General features: G+C 37.0%; 1 protein-coding gene across 1 annotated transcript in view; it reads left to right on the top strand.

Moving 5' to 3' along the window:
- The window catches only part of INO80 (INO80 complex ATPase subunit), a 131,835-nt gene that overhangs the window by 62,224 nt on the left and 49,545 nt on the right, over positions 1-20,066 (top strand). The window contains exons 18-24 of the mRNA XM_060005019.1: positions 468-585; positions 1,508-1,593; positions 4,295-4,462; positions 4,692-4,825; positions 5,844-5,911; positions 6,647-6,740; positions 7,511-7,682. Coding sequence (XP_059861002.1) covers positions 468-585; positions 1,508-1,593; positions 4,295-4,462; positions 4,692-4,825; positions 5,844-5,911; positions 6,647-6,740; positions 7,511-7,682 — 840 coding nt within the window. The remainder of the gene's footprint in view (positions 1-467; positions 586-1,507; positions 1,594-4,294; positions 4,463-4,691; positions 4,826-5,843; positions 5,912-6,646; positions 6,741-7,510; positions 7,683-20,066) is intronic.

Below are 20,066 nucleotides of genomic sequence, written 5' to 3'. Positions count from 1 at the left end.
AGATATAAATGAATAGGTGTGACTGTGTTCCAATAAAGCTTGATTTACAAAAATAGATGGCAGACCAGACTTGGCACCACAAGGCGTAATTTGCTGACCCCTGATCTAGAGTTATTATTAGCAAGTTATGCTGCCTCAGACTGTGTTCAGTTGTGGAATGGATCTTTATACAAGATCTTTTAAACTATCTCACTGCACAAGCTGAGCAGGACTTGCGCTTTCAGACTTTCAGTGGGAAATTAATTGAAAAATAGTTTTTTGCTATAGTACCTTATAGAATTAGAGTTGGTTGATGAGGCAGTGTGCTTACACACTCATTCTCTCTCACTTACTCACACATACACATGCTCCTAGACACAGATACACAGACCTGCAACTTCACTCTTTCTCTCTCCAAACTCTCATCATGTCTTCACATACTGTCGTTTTGTTGCTCTATAGTTATTTTGCTTTTTGTTTGTTTCCAGCTCTGGGCTCTGCTGCATTTCATTATGCCAACATTATTTGATTCACATGAGGAATTTAATGAATGGTTTTCCAAGGACATTGAGAGCCACGCTGAAAACAAATCTGCCATAGATGAGAGTGAGTACTTTTATGAACATTCATTCTTTCTACCTATTAGTGTAGGCAACTACATAATTCTGTATTTTCTTGTATATGAAGAATTTTTCTTCTGGTATGCATAGAAGGATCTGAGAGAAAAGTTTTTTCTCTTTTAAAATAATTATGTGCTTTGTACATATTTAAAAGAGTCCAAAAAGGACTAACTCAAGTGATGCTCCTGTAGTGTTGACTGATCAAGGCAGAACAGGCAAAATTCACATTTTGGATTACGAAATCCTCATTTTCCACGTAGATCCTGAAAAATTTTATATTCTTTGTGGAATGGGGTAAGACTTTTTGCCTGTGATAAAACCAGAAAATATTAGAAGGATAATTTTTGTTATTTTCTCTATATATTAGGATTTGTTTCTTCTATAAACATTTTTTAACCTTGTTTATCAATTTCTTTTTACCTCTTGACTAATATTTTAAGAGAGTTATGAGGTATTATTACATAACATGAAGTGCCACCTACTAACTATTAGAAAAGTCTTTAAGTAATTTCTTACACTACATGTTGTTCATTTGCTGATATACATTGAAAAAATGACTTTTGGGGAACACTGGGAGTCCCAGATAGCTTGCATTAGACCTGTCTGAGAACCCTATTATTGATAGAATGTTCCTAAAACACTGTAAAGGTGAATTCTAATAAAAACAAAGCCATCCTTACTGGTTTGAGTAAATGAGAGCAAAATGCATTTGCACAATTGACTCCAGGAAGACGTTGTGGAAAGTTCAGATCCCTTGGCTTCCTCCTTGCGATTGTTTGTCTTCTTGTAGAAAATCATTGAGCCAAAAGGTGTTAGAATGGTTTAGTGAAGGGTGGTCATGATATTTCTTTTGTTTGTGTTAAATTGATATAATGTATTATTTGTCGGTGGGGCTCCTGGCATTTCAGATCAACTCTCTCGCTTACACATGATCTTGAAGCCATTTATGCTGAGGAGAATCAAGAAAGATGTGGAAAATGAATTGTCTGACAAGGTAAGGAAAGAAGACCTTGTGAGTTTATGCCTTAATAGGCACCAACCTAGGGTTCCAGGGTGAAAAGAAATTCCTCGGTAAATGTTTAGTTGAAGGGTAATTAGTTTGATTGATAGGAGACCTTTAAACTTGAGAGGGTCAAAGAAGACTTAAAATGAGTCAAATAATGAAGGCAAGTAATAGTTTTTTTCTTCTTCTTGTTTTATACTTTTTATTACAGAGAGTTTGAAACATTACAAAAGTAGAAAAAAGAGTATAATGAACTCCATATAGTTTAAATGATCAACTCATGACAATTTTTCACCCCTCTGCATTATTCTGAAGCAGATCCCAGTTGTCTTTTGTTTCATTTATAAATATTTTCATGGGTGTCTCTAAAAGATTTGGTGTTTTTTAAAATACATATTCACATATCATTATCACCTCTACTAAAAAAGGCAGTTATTTCATTGTAGTATCACATACCCAGTCAGTGCTCAGATATTCCCAGTTGTCTTTGTGTATGCTTTTTTCTTTCTCTCTCTTTGAAAAAGTATTCAGCTTTTGAAACCAGAATCCAAGCAAGGTCCACACATAGTATTTGGGTGCTATGTCTTTTAAGCATCTTTTAGTCCCACCCTACTTTTTCTCCCCTTGCAATTCTTTGTTGAAGAAACCGAGTTGTTTGTCCTGTAGAGTTTTCCCACATACTGGATTTTGCTGGTTGCATCATTGTGGTGTTGTCTAACATGTTCCTCTGTCTCCTGTATTTCTGCAGACTGAGAGATAGATTTAGAAGTTTAATGTGTTTTGGGTTGTAATATTTTTTCTCATAAAAAGTCAGTAATTTTGGTTTATAAATAATGTTTTTTTGGATCTTACCAGACTTCTGTAGTTTTCTATTATCTCTTGTGAATCCTCCCCATATTTTCCTTCCTTCTTTTTTCACCCAGTTCCCAGTCCTTTGGGGTATTTTCCCATCTCCCATAGATTGCACCTGTTCCTCACAGTTCTGCTGTCTATATAAAAAGCATCTTTCCAAGTTCTTGATAATATCAGGTGATTCTCTCTGTCACTGCCAGAAGGCTGGATCATTTTGAAATTAGTAACTCTCTTACAAGATTGTGGTGGAGATGTACACCTTCAAAGAGAGGAATAAAAAAATATATTAAAAAAATAAAAAAAATTAAAAAAAAAGGAATAAAAGTGTACCTTTGTTTTATTCCTTTTAAAAAAATCTTTATGGCTGCTTTGTGAAACTGGCTGATTTTAACTGAATAGTAGTTCACACAGATGTGTACCTGATAGAAAGCACTTTATAAAAAATGGATCCTTGAGGCCTTTATATCAGAAACAGCTTAAAAACAATAGCAGTATCATAATGTCTGTTATTTAGTGGTCATTAGGGAGGTGATCAAAAGACGTATGGTTCTTAACCACTGTGCAGAGTATAAATTTCTTAAACATCAGTAATGTTTCTAATCTGTTATTAAATAGTATATTATTTATAATACAATAAATAATAGTATTCATAGTATAGTTCAATAGTATTTATAGTATAGTTCAGTAGTAGTATTGAACTCTTACTGTCTGCCAGCAACTGGTCCGTAGAGATGCAGCTTCCAGGTTCTATTCAGATTTCCAAGGGGGATGAATACATAAATAGCTAGTACTGTATCGTAAGATATGCAATGATTATCTATGTGAAATATAATGGGAACATAGATAAGGGAGTAGTTCTATTAGGGAAGGTTAGAGAAGGTATCAAAGCAGAGATGACATGTGAGCTAGATCTGGAATAATGAGTTGGCATTTACTAGGAAAATATGGTAGGAAGGGGTGCTAAGCAACAAGAGTGAACAAAGGTAGAACAATATTCAAATAGGCAGCATGTTTGGCAAACATTATTCAGACTGTTGTAGCTAATATATATAGGAGGACTTGATGAGATTGGGATAATATGGATAGTTAGATTATGGGAGGCCTCTGCCTACAGGAGAATTTTTAATATTTTACTATAGGCAGTAACTTACATTGAAGGTTTTTCAGCAGTTGAGTACCTTATAAGATTTGTATGGAAAGTTTCTTGGAACCAGGAGAGACTAGAGGCAGGAAGCTCCCACAGTAATAGTATAGATTAGATATGATGAGATCCTGTATTAAAGCAATGGGAATGGTCAGAAAAGGTGGTTAGAGGTAGATTTCCAGGTTGAGTTGAGGGACTTAGGAAATGATAGAACATGGGGTATGAGAGAGAAAAAATCAGAGGTGACTGAAGTTTCTGTTTGGGCAACTGAGTGATAATGCTGTTAATAAATTAAGTAAATTGTGAAAGAGAATTTTTTTCTGATATGTCACAAATGCAATTGCTGCAGACTCTGAGTGATACTATTATGGTAGGTAGTTGGAAATATTGGGCTGGGGATGTTGGGAAATATATTTTTGCAAGTCACTGTGATGGACGGTAGTTGGGGTTATTAGAAATGGAAGAGGTTGCCCAGGGACAGAGTGTAGAGTGAGTGACAAGGGAAGAGGGTCAAAGAAGGCACATTTTTCTGGATAATTAGCCATATCACAGGTTTATAGAGATACTGAGTTTCTAGAAATATGTATATTGTTTTTTCCAATCATAATCTGCCTTGCATGAGTTTCCAACTTTATGCTGATACTGCGTTTTCTTACAAACTCTTTTCAAAATATAAATGTCCTTATTGATTTTTAGATTGAGATTCTAATGTATTGCCAACTGACCAGCCGACAGAAGCTGCTATATCAGGCACTAAAGAACAAAATTTCCATTGAGGATTTATTGCAGTCTTCTATGGGCTCTACCCAGCAAGCACAGACAACCACCAGCAGCCTCATGAATCTGGTCATGCAGTTTAGGAAGGTAAGAGCTTATGTCAGCTGCCTTGGAGTTGTCTTTATTATTAACCCACTTCAAGAAAAAAGGCTCTATCTTGCCTTGATGCCAAATAAACAAAGGCAGTTAAAAAAGGATGAAAATGGGAAAGTATATATTCATAAAGGTAAACATTTAGGGTTTGGGATTCCTCCATCGTTTCATAGAGTGATGTCTGCACATGACAATACTGTCTTATCATTTCCTTTCCTGTTAGGTGTGTAATCACCCAGAGTTATTTGAACGACAAGAAACTTGGTCTCCATTTCATATTTCCCTAAAGCCATACCAGATTTCAAAGTTTATCTACCGTCATGGACAGATCAGGGTCTTCAACCATTCACGAGACAGGTGAGCAAATATTAATATCTGTTTGCTCTAAGAGTGTTTTTGTATAATTTGGGGTTTTGTGGCTTAGATAAATTTAATTGAGAGTGAGTTTCACAACGAGGTATTTAAGCAATGGGTGGACCACTATTTGTTGAGAGATCTTGTGATAGGATCTGTGCACTATCAGGAATTTAACTGGCACTTCCAGTTGCCTTTCTGAGTGAGGAATGTGCACCTGTGTACAAATATGTACTTGTACCAAGAGAGATCAGCAAATGTCTCTGCCTCAGTACTGAAATGGCTTTGTGTTGGTTTATACACTTGGAATAGCACTTGTGGAAGAACTGATTGGATTTCAAATTAATCAAATTTATCTTCTTCCCAGAATCAGCAGTCACAGATTTGGTAAAAGTGAAGTGATTGTTAATGGTAATATGCTAGAAACCATTTCCATTCAGAAAATGGCTGTGTATGTACATTCTGCACCTCCGAGTGAGGGTGGCCCTGGCTTCTGGATTTTTAAACAAGCTCCCAAAGGATTCTTGCGCACACCTGCACTTGAGAACCATAGATTTAGAACGCTCCTTCTGTAGAGAGACAATATAAACAGTACTTTCAAAATAATCATCAACAACATCTAGCCTGATATTATTGAAATTGAGACACATTTCTTGGGTTTCATTTTAGGAATTCTTTGTCTGTGATAGCTTCAGGCGAGTACTTAACTAGATGGGCAGGGGGAAACAACCAGAGTTGTAGTGCTTTTTGTTTAATATAGTATATAGCAACTTGCAGTGCTAGAATTGTGCTTCTCTGAAATAAAATGAGACCACTTTGAACTTGTATTATAATCTACTACCTTTATTAAGTACTTAGTACTTTCTGACATATATGTTATGATTTTGTCTGGCAACAAACTTCTCAGAAGTAGAAACAGTTTCAAACCTTAAATGATTCTTTTAGTTTGGAACCTCCAGTTTAGTTAAGTTCCTGATATTTATATTTGGGTTTGGATTTATTTTATTTACTTACTTTACAGGTGGTTAAGGGTTCTTCTTTCTCCATTTGCACCGGACTATGTCCAGCAGTCTCTGTTTCACAGAAAAGGTAGGTGTTTTGATATTTGAGAAGGGAAGAATGCCAAGGATTTATCAGGATGCTCTTTGTTTTGCTAAGTTGGAACTAGTAGTGGCTTTGCGTGAATTCTAGGCCTTTATTTATAAAGTCTTGATAAGATTTAAGTAAATTACTTGTCTTCATCTATAGATGCTAGGCTTTTTGGCTATAACAGGAAGCAATAAAAATTTTTTTGGATTAATTGTTTTCCATTTTGATTGACCTTCCATCTTTATTTTATACCTGCCTCTTAAGAATTTTTTACACCCTCTGAATAGAGGTGTGATAGAGACAATGCAGGACTCTTGTTAGTGTGGGACTCTTAGGTCCCTCCTCCTTAGTTTAAGGAAAGGAAGCTGCTCGACTTTGAGCATTGTCCAAAGTATTAAGGCAGAGGTTCAGAAACACCTCTGTGTTTTCCTTTTCTTCTTTTTTTTCCTGGCACGATAAAAAGAGGAAGGCAGTTAGCCAAGAATCCAAAACCCCAGAGGTAACTGATGAGCCAACTCCACTCTGGCCCATATATGCCATATCTCATAGGTCTGCCTCTTCTACTTATGATTGTAGTACAAAAATATGACATACTGTCTAATATCAAAGTGGCTGTATTGGAACCTTTAAAATAGTTTTTGATTCTTAAGTCAAAATTCAGCAGTTCAGCAGGCTTTAGTTGAGTATTGCCTCTTGGTTTTCTGTTGGGTTTAACTTTGTCCTTTGATATTCCAGGTGTTAATGAAGAAAGCTGTTTCTCTTTCCTTCGCTTTATTGATGTATCTCCAGCTGAAATGGCAAACCTCATGCTTCAGGGACTTTTGGCCAGGTGAGAAGTTTGCTCATTGTTTGAGAGAGCAGTTGGGAATAATCAGGGGCGAAGGTCGAATACTGTGAAATTAAATATTTACTATTATATCATCTTACAGAGCCTCTCATTCTTTTTGTATTGTTAAGAATTAAAATTTTTATAAGGAAATCATACTTTTGATCCTTTAATAATTGCATGATGCTTTGTGATATACCTTAAATAAAAACTATTTAGGCTCTTCTCCCAAATGCTACCAGAAGGTCTTCAATTCTTCTTAATTTCTAGGTAGACTACTTTGTTTTATTTGTTTCTACAGGGCAAATGATGACTGATGATTCCTTTAGTTAGTAGTGATTGCAGCATAGCCTGCCTTACGTATTCAGGGAAGCTTAGTTCTCTTTTCTTATTCTTTGGAATAATGGCTGTTACTTAATTTATTACTTTGTATTTGTGTAAAAAATAGTGACCTCATTAGGAGAGGCTATCTCCTTAGTATAAGGATGTTTTTATTACAGTTTTTGTGATAGAGTTGAATATTCCTTAATTCTGAGAGGAGCTTTACAGAGGATTTTCATTTTCATAGTAGCACACCAATTCATGCCAAAGATAGAATTTATAGAACAAAAGTATGAAATGGCTTTATCTGAAAGTAGGAAAGAGCTGTGTCTAAAATGTTCAAGATTTACAAAAGAGACATGTTAATGAGAGACAAGGTTCCTCACTGCTATGAACTACCCTCAGCCCTCCATGGAGCACTGAATAAGCATGTCTGCTGTGGTTTGTTTCAGATGGTTAGCTCTTTTCCTGTCTCTGAAAGCCTCCTACAGGCTCCATCAGCTGCGCTCCTGGGGAGAGCCAGAAGGGGAGAGCCAGCAGAAATATCTGAGAAACAAGGATTTCCTTCTTGGGGTTAATTTTCCACTCTCCTTTCCCAACCTTTCCAGCTGCCCTTTGTTAAAGGTAAGCAATTGTTTCAGCATCAGTTATCTGTTTAGTACTCCCTTCCCTTTTCTTTGAATCAATAAAAGTAATAAAGTAAATGAAGACCTGAGGGAGTCAGAAAGTTCCCAGAGAAGTGGGAGCAGTGTAGTGTTATAGCTTATTACATATCACTTAATAGACATTTTATGTGTGTGTGTGTGTGTGTGTGTGTGTGTGTGTGTATATATATTTAATATATGTTTTGTATATAACTTTACTGTGAAGTACACAGATCTTAAGTGTACAACTCTTTGAATTTATACATGTGTATACACTTGTGTAACAACTGCCTAGATGAAGGTATAGAATACTTCCAGCACCCAGAAGTCTCCCTCATACTTCTTCCCATTTGAAACCTCTAGTTCAGAACAAATCAACAAATAAAGGTAATCACTATTCTACTGCTATCATCCCAGATTATTTTACCCTGTTTTTGAACTTAATGTAAATGGAATGATCCAGTGTGTACTGTTTTGTGTCTGGCTCCTTTCCCTCAATTATTATGTCTGTAAGATTCATCCATGTTGCACTGTAGCATTCTTTTTTAATGCTATGAAGTGTTCCATTGTCTGTTTCTAATCACAATTTATTATTGTACTGTTTTTATTTATTTATTTATTTGGCTGCATCAGGTGTTAGTTGCGGCCTGCAACTAAATGGGATTGCTGTATCATCATATATACGTATGTTTAGATTTAGTTCCCACTGCCAAACATTTTTCCAAAATGGTTTTTCAAAGTTAAACTCCCACCAGCAATGTGAGAGATTTATTCTTGTAAATCTTGCCTACCCCTGGTATTGTTGGCCCATTTATTTTGAATTTGTGGTTTTCAGTTGCATTTCCATGGAAAGTAATGATGCTGAGCACTTTTTCATATAACTGTTTGCCGTTGTATAGTAGGTAAGGGGAAAAGGGATAGGAAATAAGTGATAGGTGATAGGTGCAGATTCAGATCATGTGAGGCCTCATAAGTTAATGCTAAGGATTTGGGTTTTATTCTGAATGAAATGGGTGTAACACTGGAGAGTTTTAGTAAGAGACTTGTATGTTTATATGTTGTAGTTCTTCAACTAGATTAAAAGTTTAGAAGGTAGAACTTTTTCTTTGTATCCTCTAGAAAATTTAATGTGTCATCAGTCATACAGCTATCGAATGTAGGATGTTCTTTGGCTGCATCTGGTTATTTGCCCCCTGTATACTGGAGAACCCGTATGATTTCCTTTTCTTCTGTTTTCCCAGTTGGTTTCTCAAGCATTGCTCCATATACTTTTTTGGACTCTGAAGATAAGATCGTTAATGCAGAAGGAGAATAGAATTGGGTTCCAGCCTGTTTGGAATAATATAGTCAGTTGTGGCAAGGTGACTTCCTACTAGTGAATACTGATATGTCTAATGAAGAGTTGCTTAACCTCTGTAGACCAATTTCCTTACATTTGGTACTCTATATTACTACAGTTAAAATTTTTTTACTAGTTTTATTTTTGGTACAGAGCGCACCATTCTCCCAGGGGTTTTTTATGCTCTATTATGTAGATACCTGCATCTTACTTAACACTGAAAGATATGCATCACTTATTTGTAGTCTTCTGCTTTATGAAAATACAGTAGTATGTTCAGATCACCTGTTCAGTGAGGTCCTTATATCAGTTAATTTCCTGAGAAATTTAGATGTGGGCAATATGCTTTATGTGAAACTGGTTTTTCCAAAGTTAGATTCACTTCCATGTCCTCTTCTTTACTTTTATTTTGTGTTATAGATAGACCTTTGCTCTTGTAGTGGCTTAGAATGTACACTGAGTTACTGAGCCACAGGTAGCTGAAAGCTAATCATGTATGTGTAGAGATACTGTTCTGCTTTTGGTCTCACCATCCTTATCTCCAAAATACATATATTGAAATACCAGTGTATCTTGCCAGAGTTGGTTGGTATATCTGTTCTAAGAAATATTTGCTTTCAACTAAGCAGAATAATCTTTACATGATATCTAGCCTTAAAGGTTAGACTGGGTTCTGAATGAAGAATCATTTTGTTGAAGCTCCATGTGTAACAATAAAAATATAATAAAGCCCATTATATCTGTGGCTTTTGAAGTCTGACCATGACTCACAAGAATATTTTACACCACCTGTAGTTATGTAGATATATCAGATATTACATACATATATAAATATTACACATCCATAAATTTTTAAGACAAAATATTCACAAAACAGTATTTACCCTCCTTCAGTGCACAGAGTTTTTTCCTTTTGTTTTTCTTAATGTTAGTTTGGAAGCTACTAAAAAATGATTTCATGACCCTACTACTCACAGTTTGAAAAATACAGCATTCAGTGACTGCATGATATTAGAATAGCAAGGGGACTAGGTAAAGAAAGTCACCATATAGAAAGATTCTGGATCATTCTTTTTAATAGTAAGAAAGGAAAGAAACTGACATTTTGGGACTTAAGGAAGAAGGTCTCACTTTCTGAATATGAAAGAGACCACCAGAAGTCACTCTGAGATCAATATGCACATTTCATTGCAGAGTTACCCTGACATGTAGTTAGTGATCAAGGTCCATCTCTGTCTTAGTATATTTTGGCATGTACCTGTTATATCCCTCCTATTCAGAGATAATATAAATAAAGTTAAGTAATTTTGAAAAAACCCAATTCAGACTTGAGCAAAGTAGTTTATTATGAGAACTGTCCCCCAAGAATGGCTTTGTTAGAATATGCCTTTTACCACTATTGTACTGTTTCTCACACTGATTTCTCCAAACAGTCTTTCTTTCTCTCTTCCTCCCTCCCTTTCTTCCATTTATGGCTGCGTTGGGTCTTCTTGCTGCTCATGGTCTTTCTCTAGTTGCAGTGAACGGGGGCTACTCTTCATTGCGGTGCATGGGTTTCTCTTTGCGGTGGCTTCTCTTGTTGCGGAGCACGGGCTCTAGGCTTGTGGGCTTCAGTAGTTGTGGCATGCGGGCTCAGTAGTTGTGGCTCGCGAGCTGTAGAACACAGGCTCAGTAGTTGTGGCACACGGGCTTAGCTGCTCCGCAGCATGTGAGATCTTCCTGGACCAGGGCTCAAACCCATGTACCCTGCACTGGCAGGCTTATTCTTTTTTATTTTATTTTATTTTTTTTGCGGTGCGCGGGCCTCTCACTGTTGTGGCCTCTCCCGTTGCGGAGCACAGGCTCCAGACTCGCAGGCTCAGCGGTCATGGCTCACGGGCCCAGCCGCTCTGCAGCATGTGGGATCTTCCTGGACCAGGGCACTAACCCGTGTCCCCTGCATCGGCAGGCGGACTCTCAACCACTGCGCCACCAGGGAAGCCCTGGTAGGCTTATTCTTAACCACTGCGCTACCAGGGAAGTCCCGAACTGAGTTTTTCTCTTATTCAAGAAGTATTTTAGAGAATATTACATTGTCTGTTTTGCAAAGAAGGATAGAGAAGGAAATTTTGAACACCTAATCCTTTACAACAGATTCCCAAAATTCCTTTGTTAAGAGTATAAAAGCTAAAACTTAAGATGCATGGTATTTTAGCATACATACACACATCAGAAACACACATCCAGATTTCATAGTCTGTTGTAATCCTGCCAGTTTACAGTTTTTCACAAAAATATGATTGACAAAAATGAGCCTTTTTTCAAAGGTAACTCTTCAAGTATGGACAGCAGTGGTGAGACTTAAATGTAATAATTATCTGTCTTGCTGATGTTTGGATTTGTCATTTGGATTTAGATACAGGGTCTTGGATTCTTTTTGTTTGTTGCTTTGTGTGGGATAAATTCATCATGTATGTGCTTTGTGCCTTTTCCTGACATGACTTGTTTGTTGTCATTGAAATCTACAAAAATACTTCTGGCATTATTAATACAATTTACAGATCATCTGGAAGATTCCTTTACTTATACAGGGACGCTACTACTGTGGAATCAGAGAGAAAATTTTTTATTTTCACAGAAAACAAACTTAAAATTGTGCTTACTAGTTTTAGCAAATGTCCTGAAAATATGACTTGAGAGGTATTTGCTATCATTCATATGGTGAATTAGAACCTCAGGAAGACAAAGAAAAGTCTTGAAAGATTAGAAAAGGACTGACATATAAATGTGGGTCCATCTTTAAAAGCTTAAGGAGGTAGGAAGAAAACTTGGAAATGATAACCAGTAACGCTAATCAATTATTAGAGAGTTAAAATTTTTTTCTAATGAAATTAATTAATAACCGTTTGAATTCATGAGTCTAAGAAGCAGCTAAGTTGATTCTGAAAATATGACCATTTGCTTTCCTTTAGTAAACAACAGGCCAAGGAGATTAGAGAGACAGAGAGAAGTAATAGGTATACTATATTAAAAAAATATAAACCTTTTTCTTATTGCCTTGGCTATTCTTCTAGAGATACTAACATACATATAGGAAAGTGCACAAATCATAAGTGTACATACAGCTTGATAACTTCACAAAACACTGTTAGAACTTTACCTCAGAGGCCCCTTTGTGCCCACTTCCATTCATTGTTCCTCCCAGTGTCCTCCCTGTAAGAGTTACTATAGGCAAAATGTTTGGGTGGCTTATAGTTTTTATTATTACAGATAGTGCTGCTGTGAACGTTACTGTACACACCTTTTAATGAAAATTCATATGTATTTTGTGGGGTATATATATCTAGTAGTCAAATTGCTGGGTCATAGGGTATGCATATGGTAATCTATAATAGGTTATGCCAGACAGTTTTCCAAAGCAGTTGTGCCCATTTTCATTCCCATTAACAGTGTATAAGAGGTTCTAGTTGCTCCATGTCCTTACCAGAATGTGACATTGTTTTGTCTGTTCATTTTAGTCCTTCTATGTGGTAGTATCTCACTGTGGCTTTAAATTATATTTCCCTTATGAATAATGATATTGAGTACCTTTTCTAATGCTCATTGGCCATTTGGATAACCTCCTTTATGAAGTGCTTATTTGAGACCCTTGCTTATTTTTCTGTTAGTCTGTCTGTATTTTTCATGGTGTTTTGTAGTTCTTTATGTATTGCAGATGTCTTCTACTCTGTAGCTTACTTTATCACTCTAAATATTGTCTTCTGTTGAATCGTTAGCATTTTTTGTGTCCTGTTGAAGAAATCTTTGCCTTTACCAAGGTCATAAAGATAATTCTGTTTTTCTCCAAAGGTTGTTTTGATTTACCATTCGGATCTACAAGAAACTGGGTTTTCAGTCTGTGTTATGGGTTGTCATTTTTTGACTTACAGATATCCATATCCTTTTGACCCAAGTTCATTTGTTGAAAAGACCATCCTTGTTGCACTGCAGCATCACTTTTGTCAAACAGGTGGCTGTATATGTGTGGGTCTGTTTCTAGACCCTGTTCTATTCCATTAGTCCATTTGTCTATCCTTGACCAGTACCACTTTATCTTAATAACTATAGCTTCATAATAAGGCTTGATAACTGGTAGCACCAGTCCTCTAGCTTTGTTTTTCTTCAATATTGCCTTCACTGTTCTTGGCCTTTTGCATTTTCATGTAAATTTTGAATCAGCTTATCTATCTTAGTTTAAACTCTTTTCAGCAATGCCAGTAGCCCCATGTTTTTTGATTATGTCCCCTATTACTAAAACATTCTTTATCCATTTTGCCAATACCTATGCATTATTTCTTTTAAAATGATACATAAATAATAGCATATTAATATTATTTACATTGTGAAGCCTGCATGTAATTTCTCTGGAGACCACTGATCCAGGCAGTTAAAAGAAGGCTAATTGAGTAAGGAATGTTAATAGAGGGGAGGACACACTATTTACTGGAGAAAGTACTATTTTTTTCCATACACTCTTCACTCTTTCTCTCCTGCTGTTTTCACTTGTTTGATCCCAAGGGCCAATAGGATTGAGTGAATGGGTCCATTAATTTGTATGTATATCAGAAGAGCTTATTGATTGACTGAATCTTCAGTGGTTGACTGTGATCTTGGCTTAAGGGTTGGGGTTTTTCTAATGTTCTTTCATAATAGCCTCCTCCCAGTGTCAGTCTACTCCCACAGAGAAAAAGCACTTGTAATTAATGTTGTTTACAAACGTGTCACGCATCAGTGCCTATTGTGAGCAAGGTGTGTTAACAGTCATGGTCTCTTATTTTCTGGTTTGAAAACTCATTCATGTATATAGTAAAAAGACATGCACAAAGTTAAAAGGACTTTAAAAATAGAAATGATTCAAGATCAGAGATGAAAGAAAACATAATTAACTGCCAAAATAATGATAGATGATTAGTGGTAAAGTTCAGGATAGGAGATCACTTTAGGTTAAAATGGACAAAAAACTCTTTTATAGAAATGGTATTGTTTAAGTTGGATCTTGAGTGGTAGGGACCCTGGGTAGAAGGAAGGATTTTCCAAGTTGAAGATTTGAGCCAAAATACAGAGCAGTAGTGAGAAAAAAGGCCAGAAAGGTAAGTCACCTTTTCTCCCAAGGAATCTTTGAATGCCAGTCTATTGGGGTTTAGATACTAAACCAGGAGTTTCAGCCCTTTTTTGGCTCACCTTCTTCAATAGATGATACTGTTGTAATCCTGGGGGAATAAAGTTTTGGTGGCTACTGTCAAGCCATGGGAAGGAATAATCAGGTAGTTGGTTTTAGGAAGGCTGTTAAATCATTCAAGTCATTACAGCACATCAGTGGGGATCTCTGCCATTGGTACTTGATGACTAATCTCAAGAGTGTGATAACAAGAAAGATTGGATGTGGGAATCCATGTTAAGGAGGGTATTAAACCAAAGTTCCAAGTATCAGGTACAAAGGACCCAACAGAAATAGTTGTAACCAAAAGATGGTGAAGAAAGGGTGAATGGACTCTGATTTGGATATGGATGAGCATTGGCAGTGAAGGAATAACTTCCAAAACCCAGAGTTCAAGAGAGGATTCAGAGGGAGTGCTGAATTCTATATCAAGTTTAAAGTGAACACTTAGGAATGAATTAGGAGCTCTTTGATGTTACGAGTGCAGATATAACAGAGGAGGCCCAGGTGCAGGGATTTACAAGGAGAAGGATTCTGGTTAGGAAATAGGTAATGAAGTGTAACAGTTAAAAAGAATAGGAAGACATTTCAGGAGGGACAGTTGGTTTTAACTAAAAGCTGAGTTTGTAAGAGAGAGGAGACTCAGATTTGAAGACGAAAAAAGAAGAAAAGGCAGCTAAGAGGGAAATCAAACATGCACGAAAGATGATTGATAGTGGATGCAAAAGTGGTTAACTATCCTTTTTGTATGGTAGAAAACCAGTGAATACAGGTAGGAGCTCTATAATTAATAGAAAGATACTTCTCTAATACAAAGAATATTTTACAATGTGCAGAAAGACTGAAACCAAGCTTAACATGAAAAAAAAAAGTGCTGTTAAACAGTTCTGTCATTTTTGGACTTCCCTGGTGGTCCAGTGGTTAAGGCTCCACACTTCCAGTGCAGGGGGCACAGGTTCAGTCCCTGGTCAGGGAACTAAGATCCCACGTGCTGCGTGTCAGGGCCAAAAACCCCCCACAATTCTGTTACTTTTTTTCTTTCTTTTTTTTCTTCATTTCTTTTTCCCCCCCAAGTGTGAGAACAGAATTTAGATGTTTGGACATAGTCCCTCTTGTCTTTGTGGTCGGGTTATTTTAGGCACCTTGCACTTACAAGGTTAAATAAATGTTTACTGAATGACTTAGTAAGTCTTGGTGCATTGTATTAGTGTTGTTTTTCCCTTTGGAACTTTGTGTTTTGTTATCTGAGGGAATGTCCTCCACCCTAAAATTAGAAGTATAGTCTTCCTCTGTATTTAAAATAGAATTTTGTGAAGAGTTCTAACTTTTCCTTGGAGGTTGGGAAATATGGGTGGCATTGCTAATTTGTTTGATCATGCATTGAGTTTATTGCACATTAGTTATTTTTGCCCTGCATTTGAGCTGAGAGCTAGAGGCATTTCTTGGGAGTGAGAAATATACCAGCAGAAAGAAGCTACTTTTTAGACATCTTCAAAAGGGTATCAATTGTGGATATTAGCCCCTGTAGTAGTTACCTATACCTATATAACAAATTACCCGCAAATCTAGCAGCTTAAAACAATGAACATTTTTAATATCTCATCGTTTATGTTGGTTAATAACTCGGGAGCAGCTTAGGTAGGTGATTCCGACTCAGAAAATCTTATGAAGTTGCAGTCAGGATATCAGCTAGGGTTGCAGTTACCTGAAAGATTGACTGGAGCCGTAGTTTTTGCTTCCAGGTTAGCTCACTTATATGCCTGGTTAAGTTGGTGCTGGCTGTTGTCTGGAGGACTCTGTTCCTCGATGTGTGGACTTTTCCATGGGGCTGCTTCAGTGTCCTCATGGCATGGCAGCTGGCTTCCCCCAGAGTGAGTGATTCAAGAGAGAGAGCAAGGAGGAGCTTCAATGCCTTTTGTATTAGTTACTTCATTACCACGTTTGTTTTGGTATTCCCTGTTCTGAGATTTTGGCTTAGGCAACAGATGGGTTCTGACTGTGACGCTATGAAAGTTCATAAATTGGAAGGGATGCTGGTATCACCTCTCCTTGTTCTCCATGTTACCTGTCTGTTCACAGTTTTATTAGCTACTGCAAATGCAGTATAATATGTGCCGTTCATCTTCAACGGAAATTCATTGCTCAGAAGCCCTAACTCCTTGTGAGCAAATTTTTTTTCATTGCAAGCTCTGTTTTTTTCTGTATCTTGCATTTTCATTTGAGTTGCCAACTTAGTTCTGATTATGTAACTTTGATTATTTGTAAACATAATGGTGAAGAGATGCTGTTTCTCCAAATCCTTGTTTTGCTTTCTTTTGTGATACCGTGAAGTAGAGTAGCCTTGTTTAATACGTAAAGTAAACACAAATTTATGTTTCAGTGTTTTGATGGGAGAACATGAATCCGGCTTCCATGTTCAAGATCAGTCTTAAAAGTAAAGTTGGGGATTATTCTCAAGCAGACAAACCTGAGAGAAGAGACAAGGGGAAATGCTAAAATTGGAAGCGAGTGCCAGGTCTCTTGTACTATTCAAAAATAATTTTGAGTAAAATTCCTTTGGAGCTACCAGATTAACTTTGAATTAATTTTTCCATATTCACCTTTATCCTCTTATTGCAGAAAACCCTTCATCCTGTTCTCTTCTGTGCCTTCATTTGTTTTATGAAAAGTAGCTGTGCCTTCATTTGTTTTATGAAAAGTAGTAGGTATTGTTCCAGCAGCCTGTCTCCTAAATACAGCTTCCTATCATCAGATCAAGGTGAAGGCTTTGTTCTTATTCCTCTGAGGAGATAGTTAATGAATGTTGACTTACCTGCATGTTGTCATCTTGTTCGTGGTAAGCTGTCTTAAATCACATACTACCTGAGTTATATCCAGCAGTCTAATCCAATCCTCTCATCTTCCTTGCCACCCATGGACGTGAATGAATGTGAACAGTGAGATCTTCCCCTCACTGAGTGTGCCTATAAAACTCTTCTTCTTACCCTGCAGTGAATATTACTCTGCAGTGAATATTAAATTTGAATTCTGTGTTACAGAGTTCAAGGAAGTACCATTCTCATAATGCTGGCTTTGGGATGGTACAAAAACATCAAGGAACTAGGAACTAGGCTAAGGACATGGATCAGATGACACTTAGGGTACTTTGAACGAAGTTTAGGGCCTTTTAAAGTCTCTTACTTGACGTGAATGCTTTTCTGATTTCTTGTGATGCTTGTAGAACAAAAGCCAGCATGATTCTGTGTTGTCCTCTTAACCTCATTGTTCTCTACCCTGCTTTACTGGTGATGAGTTCAAGAAGGAATAGCATTTAGTTAAAAAATTTTATGAATTCATTCTCACAAATCTCCCTCCCCACTGTAGGCTCTGACCAGAGCTCCTTTCTTGTACAGTTTTACAAGGGTTAGAGTGCAAGTCTCACACATATGAATTTTTTTCTTTTTAATCTTATTTTGCTCAGAAGAATAAAGACAAAAACCAGAATCTGTAGGAAATACACCATTTAGCCATCTTTTGGGGAGGCAGAACAGATTTTATACTGTATCCAGTTAAATACTATGTTAAAAATGATAATTGGCAGAAACAGTACCAGCATTAACTTCATTTCCTGTCCCAGTGAAACTGTTGTCATGGTTATGGTCTGCTTAGGCATTATACGTGTTGAAAGCTTTATATACTCTACAACTCTAGTGAGCCAACTAACTTATAGAAATTGAGGGAATTTCAGATTTTGCAATTTAAAATATACAGGACTTTCCAGGTGGTCCAGTGGTTAGGACTCTGCGCTCCCAGTGCAGGGGGCCCAGTTTCGATCCCTGGTCAGGGAACTAGATCCTGCATGCCTCAACTAAAAAGAATCCCGCAGGCCGTAACTAAGACACAGCACAGTCAAAAAAAAAAAAAAAAAGATTTAAAAATATATATACAAAAGAATCTAAGCATAAAGAGTTATTTTGAAAAGAGTGGTGTGTGTTTTAAGTTTTAAACACTATACTCTATTAAATGCTTAGAGAGCTTAGAATGGCTATTGATGAAGAATCCCCCAAACAGGAAGTTTCCAAAAACTCTTCCACTGGAGGTTAATTTGCAACTGCAGTATCTGTATCATCATTTCCTGAGATCATGAGAGCTGCCAGTACCCCTTGTGGAAAGCTCTGGGAAGCCATTGTTTTCAGAGTTTTTCTGTATTTTATTTCCCCCTTTTTGTTTGGTTACTTAGAATATCTGTGAAAATAGAATCCATGCAATCTTAGCAATTGATCTATAAACATTACACCCTTTCATTTTAAGTGAGACCTTTTCTCTATATCTGAGTTTGACGTGTTCTTTAAGAGCAAAAACAGAAAATTAATTTCTAAGTAATGAAGACCTAACGTTAGCATAAGTATTCTTTTTAATTTTAAATAAGGCATGGAAAGCAAAGAACGGCCCCTTGTTAAGTGGACAAGTATGTATCTGAGGGGAAAACATCTGTGTGTTCTCTGTGCTCCACTGTGGCAGGTAGTGTACAGCTGATGGGCCTATCATACTGCCCTGTTATTTTTCACTTGAGACTTGCATGGTGCCAAAAGACTCTACAAAAGCCTTCCTTCACTGCTGTGTGTATATTGCAGTACTGGCAGCAAGACACACAGTTGCCAGTGCCTACAGGGTAGTAAGATACTCAAGAACACGAGGAGGGGACAACAGAAGAGCAAAAACTGTGACCACATTATTACCAAGTCGCATCTCTCATTGTGTGACATTGTTTCTTTTTTTCTAATTTGTTTTAGGCCAAAGTAGACTAAAGAAGTAATGAATCTTCTTTTCTGCACCCTCCCCCCCGCCCCCTGCATCCTACACAGTGGTGCCGAAGGTGTCCTTTGTGTTCTTCTCTATTAAGCATTAAAATTTTCTGTATCTAGCAGTACCTAGCAGTTCATGTCCTTATGTGAAGGGAATGTGGATAGTATGGTACCAAGGACCACCTGTGCTAAGGAAGATTTGATGGAACCAGTGTTAAGAGAAAATGATCTAGAAAAGTATAGATTGAGTGAAGTGTACTGGGGGTAGTCAGGGTTTCTCTAAAGCTAAGGCTTGTGTATGTTGAGCTAGTGAATCACTTTTTAAATCTGGAATCAGCTACAAATCACCTTGATTTAGTGACTGCCAATGAGAAGCCTGTCTTAACCTAACTGATATAAGACAAGTGAACATGTTCTAATTTAGGAATGACCACCCCGGAAATAAATTATCATTAGACTTTTTCCAGAAAGGTACCACAAGCAAAATATTGTGTTAAAATGACTCCCTATCGTGATTGTTGTATCCCTTATTAATAACTACAATGTTGGAGAGAAAATAATTGAAGGAAATGGGCATTCTTTCATCTCTTATCTGTTGGATTTTGCCATTTAAGAATACTGAAAATGAGGTTGACTTTAAGAGATCCCTCCCTGAGACATTGTTTAGATATTGCTCTTTAGGAGTATAAGAAATAGGAGTATAAGAAGCTCCTTTTACAAAGATAAAGTGATAACGGATACTGCTCTTTAGAAGTTAGTAAAGAATTCAGAAGTCTCTGGGCCAGCCACTGCTGCTATCTCAGCCACCCGGGTGGCAGTGGACACCCCAGCTAGCAGCCCTGAACTACGACAGATACGAGCAGCGGTTGCTAGGCTTGTGTCATCTCTTCACCCTCAGGAGGGGAAAGAAGAGCTATTACTAATAATCAGAAGTGAACTTTCAGAAAACAAGAAAATTGGATACATTTTTTTTTTTTTTTTACTTTCATCTATGTATCAGCAATAGGATTTTTTTAGTAATGATCCTAGCTCGTCAGTATTCAGTATTGGAAGAACAGGGTGACA

This window comes from Delphinus delphis, chromosome 2 (assembly GCF_949987515.2).
Source record: "Delphinus delphis chromosome 2, mDelDel1.2, whole genome shotgun sequence".
Classification (NCBI taxonomy): Eukaryota; Metazoa; Chordata; class Mammalia; order Artiodactyla; family Delphinidae; genus Delphinus; species Delphinus delphis.
The sequence above is the reverse complement of the archived record's forward strand: the minus strand, read 5'-3'. Positions and strand labels throughout refer to the sequence as shown.